Source organism: Theropithecus gelada, chromosome 11, assembly GCF_003255815.1.
Source record: "Theropithecus gelada isolate Dixy chromosome 11, Tgel_1.0, whole genome shotgun sequence".
Lineage (NCBI taxonomy): Eukaryota > Metazoa > Chordata > Mammalia > Primates > Cercopithecidae > Theropithecus > Theropithecus gelada.
This window is the reverse complement of record NC_037679.1, coordinates 33,656,979-33,668,594: the sequence shown is the minus strand read 5'-3', so window position 1 is coordinate 33,668,594 and position 11,616 is coordinate 33,656,979. Positions and strand designations below refer to the sequence as shown.

At 38.1% G+C, this 11,616-nt stretch overlaps 1 protein-coding gene across 1 annotated transcript; it reads right to left on the bottom strand.

Moving 5' to 3' along the window:
• Window positions 1–282: 282 nt before the first annotated feature.
• On the bottom strand, window positions 283–3,984 carry ATXN7L3B (ataxin 7 like 3B). Its single transcript, XM_025401793.1, has one exon. The coding sequence runs from the start codon at window positions 3,646–3,648 to the stop codon at window positions 3,355–3,357; it is 294 nt and encodes a 97-aa protein (XP_025257578.1). The 5' UTR covers window positions 3,649–3,984; the 3' UTR covers window positions 283–3,354.
• Window positions 3,985–11,616: the final 7,632 nt, after the last annotated feature.

The window sequence follows — 11,616 nt, the reverse complement described above, 5'->3', positions numbered from 1 at the left end:
CACAGTGGGCTTTTAGTGACAGCACTGGACTTACTTTAACACCTTCTTACCTCATATGGAAAAGGGATGATTGTATATGGTTTGACTCTTTCACTGTATGATACAGACAGTTAAATTTGCAGGCCAAACTGAGAAACAAGGGTGGACAGTTTCTCCATTCTGATAGAACTCCTGTTAGGGAGAAAGTATTAAGGTTCAACAGCAATTAATTCAACATTTATCTTATTATGTCGACGCCTAAAAACATACAGTTTTAAAAGATGCATATAGAGTCCAAATAGACATTTTTTAAAATTTTGTTTATTACTGTTTACCAATGGGGAGATGCAGTTTATTTACATCAGCAGCCATAGGGGAAAGGGGAATACAGTTAGTCAGCTATCTGCATAGGATGGACTACTTATGCAAAAATAAGAATCTCCAAAACAAAGGACAGTGGTGAGCTTCACTACCCTCCCCCGATGATCCCAGCATGCGATAATGCCAGGCAGTGGTCCCTGGGCATGCGATGGTGGGAACTAATGTATGGAAGAAAAAGCCACAAACCACAGAAATTTTAAAGAACCCCCCCTTCCCCCATAACACATACATACACACACACACACACTCAGATACATAATAGGATTGCAGGGTGATCAATACACTTAATCAAGAAGGGAAAAACAGGAATTCTGTTGTTAAAAGGAAGATAGGTAGGGAAAGGGAGAGTTCCTAACCACTGTCAACTATATGGTAGGGAGCATTCTCTCCCCAGAAAGGAGTCTGTACCCTCTGGGCACCTGTTGGACCAAGCCCACCTTATACCCATCCAGGGTAGGGGGCTATTGCCCTATTGGTAGAGGGGCCAGAAACAAACAAAAAAACAAAAACAAAAAAAGAGAGTAATATGAACAAAGTATTACTCAAAACTACTTCCCACTTCCTCCTCTAACCAGGAGAAAAGGCCAGAAAGAAAACAGTAATTTCAGGATTTGAGTTCCCTATCTGAAGGTAGAGGGATTGGACCGTGGCCTTTCTCCTTTACTATCATCCCACTTCCAAGACATTGTTAGGAAGTAGGCCAGAGTCTCACTTAGACTCTCCTTTCTTCATCCTCTTAGATGTCTACAAGTCAAGGGCAAAGATATCTCCAAATTATTTTAGCTTTTGCAAGGTTTGATTTTTTTAAAAGTTACTGTGACTCTTTAAGACTAATCTGTAACTAGGCCCCAAGCCTGATCAGGACAACTCTAAGAGAAGGCAGTAACAGTTCCAAGGCCCAATCTCTATGGTTTCCTTAATCCTCTACAGTATGCAATCTAAATCAGTCTACACAGTCTAAATAGTACCTTCTGGGATAAGGACCGATACATGCACAGCAAGGGTTAGAGAACGGATAAGGACCAACTCCATCCCCCTGTGTGTCAACCAGCCTTTACTGCTCTTCTGCTTAGGTCCTAACAAGCAGTATTGAAATGGAGGTGGGAAGATACAACTCCTTATGAAGTAAGACACAGCAAGAGGGCACACTAGCAAGGCAGTCCTATACAGGAGAAATGCTTAGGCATGATACTGCATTTTAAATACAAAAAATTAAGTTCTCTTCCAATTCCAATCCCAACAGAGGGAGCCATAAGAAAGATTCTTTTCTGAATCTTCTACAAAAACAAGAGACAAAAGAAAGAAAGAAAAAAGAAACAAAAACAAAAAAACAGAGGCCAAGAAAAAAGAAATTGGGCAGGCTTCAGAAGCAGGAGCATTAAGAGCTGAACTGAAACTGGTCAATGTGAGAGCTGGAGTGGAAGCAGCACCTGGGGCACCAGATAGGCAGTGGAGCAAGGGACAGGAGGAACATGGAGCCAAGCCAGACAGATGAGGCTGGACCCCCTACTGGGGCACAGAATGAGGTAAGAAAACATTTCAAATAAAGCAGCACCGTTCTGCTCACCTCGGGGCTCCCACCCCTTTATACTTCATAAACCCTCGCTTAGGGAATAAAGTGGAGGGTAGTTTGATATGTGGCTCTTACTTCCCATCTTCCCCTATACCATTCCCTAAAGTCAGGAGATTCTGGAGCTCTTTCTCTGACATCTAACAATAAAAGGACTGCTCCTCTTGTCAAGATCCAAAGGGGACCAAGTGGAAAGGACTGCCCCTTTCGAGGGGCAGAGAGAAGGTGGTGACAGTCTGGATGTTCACCATAGCAGAGCTCTGACTATCCAACCAAAGAAACAGGGACATTCAACAGGATTCTGCACACAGTCAGATGAGATAATCCAGTCCTGCTCCTTGGCTCCCAGCACTAATCCATTCACATTATTGGGGGCAGCTGAAAGTGCCCTCTGGGCTCAGTTTTCAAACCATAGCCTCCTGCACAGCCATGCTGCTCTTCTATAGTTCAGTCCTGACCCCAGGGTGGGAGGCAGGTAGTGAACTGGCTTAATGACCAAGTCATACCCATGGAGTGGCTAGGTAACCAGTAACTCAGAGTAGGAAGTGACTGCCCTACTAAACTTATGTCCACAGCATAACACATCCAGACATGAATCTTGAAGTTTGAGAGATCGTGCATAGTTGCAGAGGTCCCTGCTACCTCCCCAGGGGATCATAATCGAATCCTCAGCCTGCCTGGACAACCAAGTTGTCCATTTGCCAAGCCTATGCCACCAGGTTGGAGGGCAAGGAAGAGGGCTCTGCTCAGCCAAATGCTAGGCGCTGTCCTCAACTCAGCTGAATCACTGTAAAGTCTGGACTTTTGGGAAACAGGTGGTTTTGACCTTTTCTTCTTGCTGGAGTCAAGGCTACAGAGCTTCCCTATCAAACTTGAGACTTCTTTTTCTTGGATTTCACAAATTGAAAATGTTAGTATCCAGATTTTGCACCTGACATTTACTTGTCTCAGAGAAGCCCACATCAAAGGTTCAGATATCAAAGGGGCAGTCCCACTGCAGGCCACTGATTACGGCCTGACGAACTGTGATGTCCAAACTGTCCAGGAAGCCCTTGACATCAGGCAGACAGAAAGGCTGAGGAACCAAAAATTTTATATGCTGGGCACACAACTGCTCACCTGTGCATTGGGGGGCACTACAGAATCTTGCGCACATCCTGGTGTGTTTAGAGATCAACAGGCACTGCATGGCCCGCAGGCTGTGCAGCTCCTCCTGCCCAGGGCTTCAGAGCTTGCTCCAGGTAATACACTTTAAAAAAAGGATTCCTAAATTATCCACTTTGGGTTTTTAAATGCTAGTATCTTCAAGGGGAATTAGAACTTTTGTCTGATTTTTCTACTTTTTTTCTACTTAGCTTACTCCTCCAAGCCACAGGACCAGTCTATGTTATTGTCCTGGCCACTTTCAGACTCTCATTTTGCAGCTACTGGAATTCCGGAGGTGAGCGCTGCAGCTGCTGATCAGGCCCATTCCCAGGTTCTCCGGGAAGGGAGCAAAGCGGTAGGCGGCACGCTCCTTTGTCTTCCACTGGCTGAATGCCAAAATCCTTCACGCTACCAGTCTCTGCGAACTCCAGGTAGAAGTAGCCGCACTTGACTGCCCGGTGCACCTCAAAGCAGAATCCCAAACAAGAATCCTCTATCAGGTCTACGTAAATCTCCTGAGCGATGGCCTCTAGCTTGTTAGTATCCAGATTGGCCAACGAAATTTCCTCCATTTTAATTTGTAAACGACTGCGGAGAGGGCGCTCGTTTTACTCACGGCAGCAACACGTCTGGCTCCACGGGCCGCGCCTAGGCCTAGACGCCTTTCAGAGCCCAGTCCTCTGGCAGCGGGGTCGGTGGTGTCCGCGGCGGCAGCAGCAGCGACAGGGGCGACTGCTCCGGAATCCCAAGTCCTTCTGTTTGTTTTGGCGTATCCCGGGTTGCGGGCCTTTTAGCTGCGCCTGGCCCACGACACACCGCCAAACCGTCTCAGCGCCTCACCCAGCCGCCGGGGCCTCTTCCGCTCCCCTGTCGAGCCTAGCCCCGCCTCCCCGCTTCCGCTCCTCAGAGCGCCTGCGCAGGGGTTCCGCGCAGACTCGTGGAGCCTCTCAGCGCGCTGCGGCTTTGAGAGCGTTTGAGTTTGTGAAAAGGAACGCAATGAACATAGTGTACGACTTCCTTTATCTCCGATTATTAAAAGATTGCGAAGATATTATTTTATGTTACTTTATTTGTAAATTTAAACATTCGCTAATTAATTCAGCAGCCATGCTTAACTGATATCCTCTGAAAAACGGAAAAATTTAATAATATGCACTGTTGTGGTGTGATTGGAAACATTTTAGGAACAGTTCTCGGGATGTGTTTGAAAATTTGACTTACATGATTGACTAGTGAATCGTTTATAGCAATGCCGCAGTTGTCATTTAAATCCACTAGATGGTGCAAGGAAACAAATTACAGCATAATTTATCTTTCGGTCTTTTTTTGAATGAAAAAACTGGAAACTTGGCACTAAAGGCGTAATTCATATATATTGATCAAATAAACCCATGGCATCTATCTCACTTATAAGATCATTAAGGCAATGTGACTATAAAGAGATGGTAATGTACACCTCTAAAATAATTCAGAGAAAAAAATTAGGTGTGTATTCTGTCTTAAAGAGGGAGGAAATCTGAAATATGTTAAATATATGGGAGATAAAACTTTTCCTAAAATTATATGCATGATTTGTGAGAACGGGAGCCAGTCTACCTAAGTTTAAATCCCGAAGCCAACATTTAACAGTTTAGTGTTTCCTCATCTGAAAGAAAAGCTAATTCTTATTTCATGGTTAAGATTAAATTATATTTTAAAAAATCTTGCGACAGTGCCTTACATGTGAGCAATGGTTCAGTAAATGTTAACTATTTTTAATCATATTAGTTATGAACTTGAATATAAGAAAAATCGCTGTAGTATTTCCTTTATTTTTTGCTCACTTTTTGGTCCCAAGAACTGCTGTGAAATAGAGCAGTCTGTATTATCTTTATAATTTTTTTTAAAATTATTGTTAACCAATGAAAGAAAAATACAAAATACATATTTATATCTGTCTGATTCTTTACTTTTCTGTCCAGATTAAAGGAGAGACATGTATCTTTTAATCAGATAAAATACTTATTTTCTAATGTATATGATCATCTAAACATCTAAATATTTTAGGATTTATTCATTCTTTATTTTTATTTTCGACACAAGATCTCGCTGTATTGCCCAGGTTGGAGTGCAGTGGCACCATCATAGTTCACTGCAGCCTGGATCTCCAGGGCACAAAGAGTCCTACCACCTCAGCCTCCCAAGTAGCTGGGACTACAGGGGTGCACCACAACCCCAGACTAATTTCTTTTCTTTTCTTTTTTCTTTCTTCTTTTTTTTTTTAGCAGCAGAGGAGGTCTTGCTGTGTTGCCCCAGCTTGAACTCCTGAACTCAAGTGATTCCGGGTTGCGGGCCTTTTAGCTGCCCCCTGGCCCAGGGGCAACTAAATGCTCAGCCTCCCAAATGCTGGGATTACAGGCATGAGCCACCTTGCCTGGCCTAGAATTCATTCTTAATATCTCACTGTATTAGTTCGTTTTCACACTGCTATTAAAAACTACCTGAGATTGGATAATTTATGAAGAAAATAGGTTTAACTGACTCACAGTTCCACAGGCTTAACAGGAAGCATGACTGGGAAGCCTCAGGAAACTTGCAATTATGACAGAAGTTGAAGGGGAAGCAAGGACCTACTTCACATGGTAGCAAGAGGGAGAGAGAGCGAAAGGGGAAGTGGCACACGCTTTTAAAGCATCAAATCTCATGAGAACTCACTATCACAAAAACAGCAAGGGAGAATACTCCCCCATGATCCAATCACCTCCCACCAGCTCCCCTGACATGTGAGGATTACAATTAGACATGAGATTTGGGTAGGGACAAAGAGCCAAACCATATCACTCACTCTTTTGTTTTCATGAATAGAAGATTAAATTTATTTTGTTTGTGAGTAGCCAGTATTTGTACCCATGCAAACTTTTCTGATTGCGTATTTTACCATTTTAAAAAACATAAATTGGCTGATAGGGAGCATTTTGAAAGCCTAGACTTTAAGACTTATGTACTATAAGTTTTTTTTTGTTTTTTTTTTGGAACTATGGGGCAGGATTTTTTTATTCATCATAGTCTTTGTATAATTTATATGTTTTACATTCAAAAATTGGCATCATAGTTTGATATAAATTGAAATCTCCACATAGCCACATGCTAGCCCGTATAATGATTAAATGCACAAGTTCTTTGATCAGACTGTCTCCTACCCGTTACTGTCTGTGTGATCTTGTCCTGTCTACTTCTGTAAATCTCAGTTTTCCTTTTGCAAAATGTCAATAACAGTTCTCATCATATAGGTTTGTTGTGAGATTTAAAACACAGCAATAAATTTTATGAATGTCTTCACACAGTGCTTGACAAATACAGTAGTATATAATATTCTGTTGTATAACTAGTACTGTAGCATACTTAGTTACATGAGAAAATAGATATAAATACAATTGTTTACACAAATTCCTTCTTTCTCATGCTTTCTCCAAATTTAAAGCAGTGCTTCTAAAACCATGTATATGAATCACTCAGAGATCTTTTAAAAATGTAGAGTATGATTTTGTAAATTTGGGATGGGGCCTCCTTTTCTCTATTTCTAACATACTTTGATATGTGCTAGTGACCACTTTATAAGTAGCAAGGAATTAGAAGGACTTAATAGTGGACATTTGTTCTTTATAGTGATTGGCTCCCATATAATTTGTTCTTGGAAATTGTCATGAGAGTCTTTGCATGTTTGATTTTGGCAGAAGAGAAGAAGATTGTCCCTTAAATCCTCCTTGTGTTGTGAAAGTTGGAATACAAGTACTCAATTTATGTAATTAAGAAGAGTCATCAATAAAAATATATTTCAAAATATATACAGAAAAACTTCATATTAATTGAAATTCAAATAATCTGGATCATGTCTAGGTTTAGACTTCCTGTCAGTATTTTACTACATTTCATCTTACAAAAGGAACACCATCATGACATCAAATATTTGCAATAGCAGTCATCATCACCTTGTCACCTCTTTTCTACTTATATCATTTAACCAGGTTGTCTTACTTCTGATAGATACACACTGAAACTCTTTATGTTAAATCAGCCTTAAATCAATAACATACCACCAAAAAAAGTTGAAAAAAACTCCTTAGTTCTCTTACAATTAATAAGACTGAGGTGTTACTTAAACCTTTAGTATAAAAATAACATTTAAAATTGATTTTTTAAATTTTTATTTTATTTTATTTTATTTTATTTTGAGACGGAGTCTCACTCTGCCTCTCAGGAGTTGGAGTGTAGTTGCGTGATTTCTGCTTACTGCAAGCTCTGTCTGCTGGGTTCATGCCATTTTCCTGCCTCAACCTCCCGAGTAGCTGGGATTACAGGCACCCACCACCACACTTGGCTATTTTTTTGTATTTTTTTAGTAGAGACGGGGTTTAACCATGTTAGCCAGGATCGTCTCATTCCTGACCAGCCCACCTCGGCCTCCCAAAGTGCTGGGATTACAGGCATGAGCCACCGCCCCAGCCTAGAAATTTTTTATTATCTAAATTATTTTCTCAATACAAAGAAAGTAACATAGATTAGGTATTTATAAATAATCTTTAAAAATATTGCTTAAAATTGTGCACAAATTAAGGCAAGTAAAAATGAATGTATTATGATATTTTAATTGTCTTTGATTATTCTCTTCCCATTCAGTAATTGTAATATATGCACTGACAGAATAAGCTCTTTCAAAGAGAAACACATTTTAAATTGTTATTTAAAGGCTTTCTTTAAAGATTGAAATTCCCTAAAAGATATGTTTATAAAAGCCACACTTTTTTGTGTTCGCATGAAATAGAGTGGGGAGGCAGAGTGCTTCAAGGGATAGACCTGGGAGTGTAGTCAAAAGCCCTTAATTGTTGTCATATTTCGGCCATTAACTATCAGGTGCACTTGAGCAAGAGGGTGATTCACTTTTTTAATAAACTGGCTGACTCATGTTTTCTAAATTTTTCTTTGAAAATTAAATTTCTATGTATTGAGGAATCTGAGGAAATGGATTCCACCCAGTTAAAAGGAAAGTATATTCTTCTGTATATTGGTCCATGAAGCTCAAATGTCGAATCCTAAACTGGGTGTCTAAGGGTTTCTTTATCAAATTAATCTATTCTGCTCTCTAGAGCATCTTGAATTGCTTCCACATTTTAGGGCTAAGAGAATTATTTAGCTATTGAATACCAACTGTGTGTTGAAATTAGCTTTCCTAACATCCAATGATGTTGCTTGTGAATGATCATTTTTAGTTAAAAAAATTATCTAGGGACGTTGACTTTTAGGAAGTCCACTTTTACTTTTGCTTATAGAATATTAATTAAAACTCCATGTTTCTTTACTCACTCAAGTATTTTAAGATAAATGAATAGTAAATCAGAGAGGGAGGGAACATTTTGCCATGTTATCTTCTCTTTTAAACAGCACTTTTTCATTAAACTATATATTAGAAATAAACAATGGCATTTCATCAACAATTTGGTAAAATATATGTATGTGTGTCATAACTCAACTCAAGTAAATACTGGCATATCCTCCCAGGCATAGCTAGCTTGAAGTTTCAAATTCATCCTCTGCTGAAATCTAGTTTTCAAAATTTGCATTTAGAAAATAATTATTAAGGCTTGCATGAAATTCAGAGTGCCACAATTTCATATTAAATTGAGGTGTGCTGCTATAATCACAATGTCTAAAATAAATTTATGATTTGAATCTGCCCTATTAAATTGAAATCAAGGCAATTTATTGAACGTTGGTATTTATGACAACTCTAGATTATAATCTACCAAAGAGAAAGAAACAGTAATTCTAAGCTACCTATAGTTAGTAAGTAGAATATTATACTAATGTGGCAATTTTAATAGTTTGCATAATAAAACATTTTTAAAAGTTGATATTTTAATATATCAGTTATTTAGAGCCAGTTTGATCTAAAAAGGCTTCGGAAGATCTCCAGAAAAATTTCCATGCATTTGTATGTGTAAGCATAAAATTCCATGCTCCTTGATTTATGATAGACTGATGTCATTATAAACCTATTGTAAGTAAAAAATATTACAAATCAGAAATTCATTTAATACACCTAACCTACTAAGTTCCATGGCTTAGTTTAGCTTACCTTAAATGTGCTCAGAACACTTACATTAGCCTACAGTTGGGCAAAATTATCCAACACAGTCTATTTTATAATGAAGTAAAATATCTCTTGTAACTTATTGCATACCCTACTAAAAGTGAAGAGCAGAATGGTTGTATGGGTACTCAAAGTACTATTTCTACTGAATGCTTATGTCACTTTCACCCCATCATAAAGTTGAAAAATCATAAGTTGAACTATTATTAGTTGGGGATGATTTGTATTTTTAAAATATGTTTTAAATGGCTTATGAAACTGCCTCTGAAGCTGATAAACTATTTCTTAAATAAAAATAGACTATCATTGACGTCCTCGTCTTCTGTGAAAAAGTCTACATAATAGTATAGAAAAAGATAATTGTTTATAATTTATGTAGATATAAGGATGAGCCTAGAAAAATGTATATTTGAATGCTGAAAATAATTTATGATTAGGAAGCATGGTTGTAGTAACAGTTAAAAGGGACTGTCAAAAACCCCCATCTTAAAGGAATTTCAAACTTATAAAAAATTGCAAGAATATTAATATATACTGTCTATATACCTATCTTTCACTCAGATTTACTTATGAACGTTTTGCTACTTTTACTTTATGTCTTTCTATTTCTCTCACTGAAGTTTCCTTATCACAAATTTGAACTACTATTTTTTTCCTGATCTATTTGGCAGACATAATACCCTATTATATCTAAAATCTGGGGTAAAAATTTATCTTAGTAGATTAGGATGCTGTATTATTGAAAACAAAGATGATTCTGAAGAAAGTTTAGCCATTAGAGTAGGTTTACAAGGCTGACAAGCTAGGTTTCTTCTAGACATAAATGTCTTCTGGAACTTTTTCTTACATCAATTTTTAATGTTTTTATGGCGTTATATTGATTGCTTTTTCCCCTGGTAACTTTTTAGAAAATCTTGATCCAGCTAACCCTAGTTTTGCCAAACACAATCATGCACTCTGACAGTTGGTGAGGAATTTCTACCACGACATGTAAACTATTTCTTGGACTTGTCTTGATTAGTGAAACATGCTAGTAGTTGCTAGTACATGTCAGAGTGAACCAATGGCAAGGGACAGCTGAATACGGGACTCTGAGAGAAGTTCATGGTATTTTTTCATTTCTCCCATCTAAGAGAAAAAGGAGGAAACTGAAATAATATCTTCATTTCTGATAAAGAAACGAAGGTCAGATATGTTAAGTGAATTGGAGGCAGAGTTGGGACTAAATTTTAAGACTTCTAACTCCTAATTTTTTTTTTTCCCTCTGTAACTTACTGGCTTATTTTTACATAATGTCTACTTTTTAATCTTCAGTAATGACTACTTTCTATAATGCATTTTGAAATAGAACCATTTTAGAATCATCTTAATATATCATAAATCAAAATCTTACTGCCAATGTAGAATGTACCAGTGATTGAAGTCCTAAAATACAACCTATGCACTTTTTGCCTATCCACAGGTGCTAAAACACATACCGTGATGCTGTACACAATGTGCTCTTTAATTATTTTATGCTGGAGATTCACAAGGAACATTTTTCAGATGACCAACCATTCATTCCACAAAAAGTACATAAACTTAATTTAGAAAAATATCTTGAGAGAGTTTTAAGAATCAGATTTTCACATAAAATTTCTTTCTGCCCAAAAGTGGTATTATTTTTACAACTTTTTTGTCCAAATTGGTTTTGTGTTGTTTAGTGAAAAATTAAGTTCCTTTTTATCTTTCTTTATTCCTTTCCTTTTCCATAGTTATTTGCCGTCAAGTTATAAAGAAGAACTCATGTAAATAATTGAACACACTTTTTTTTTTTCTAATTTTACTAATGTCCATTAGGTTTATTTTGATTTTTCTTCTCTCATGAAGAGTTGTCTCATAGTTTCTTAAGTTAAACTGGTGGGTGGGATGCTTTTAAATTTTTTGTTCCACAGAAGGGCATCTGGCAAGTGCCACCAAGTGAGAGATTAATTTTCTTGCAAAAATTCTAGTAAATGTAAAATAAAGAGCAAATTAAGGCACTAACATGAGATTATCTCAGAATCTCTCATATATTAATTACAGATACTTGTGTTTAAAGTAACACTGGGCCAGACACAGTGGCTTACGTCTGTAATCTCAGCACTTTGGGAGGCTGAGGCGGGTGGATCACAAGGTCAAGAGATTGAGACCATCCTGGCCAACATGGAGAAAATCCATCTCTACTAAAAAATACAAAAATTAGCTGGGCGTGGTGGTGCATGCCTGTAGTCCCAGCTACTCGGGAGGCTGAGGCAGGAGAATCCCTTGAACCCAGGAGGTGGAGGTTGCAGTGAGCCGAGATCGTGCCACAGCACTCCAGCCTGGTGACAAAGTGAGACTCCATCTCAATAAATAAATATGTAAATAAATAAACAAACACTGGTTACTCTTT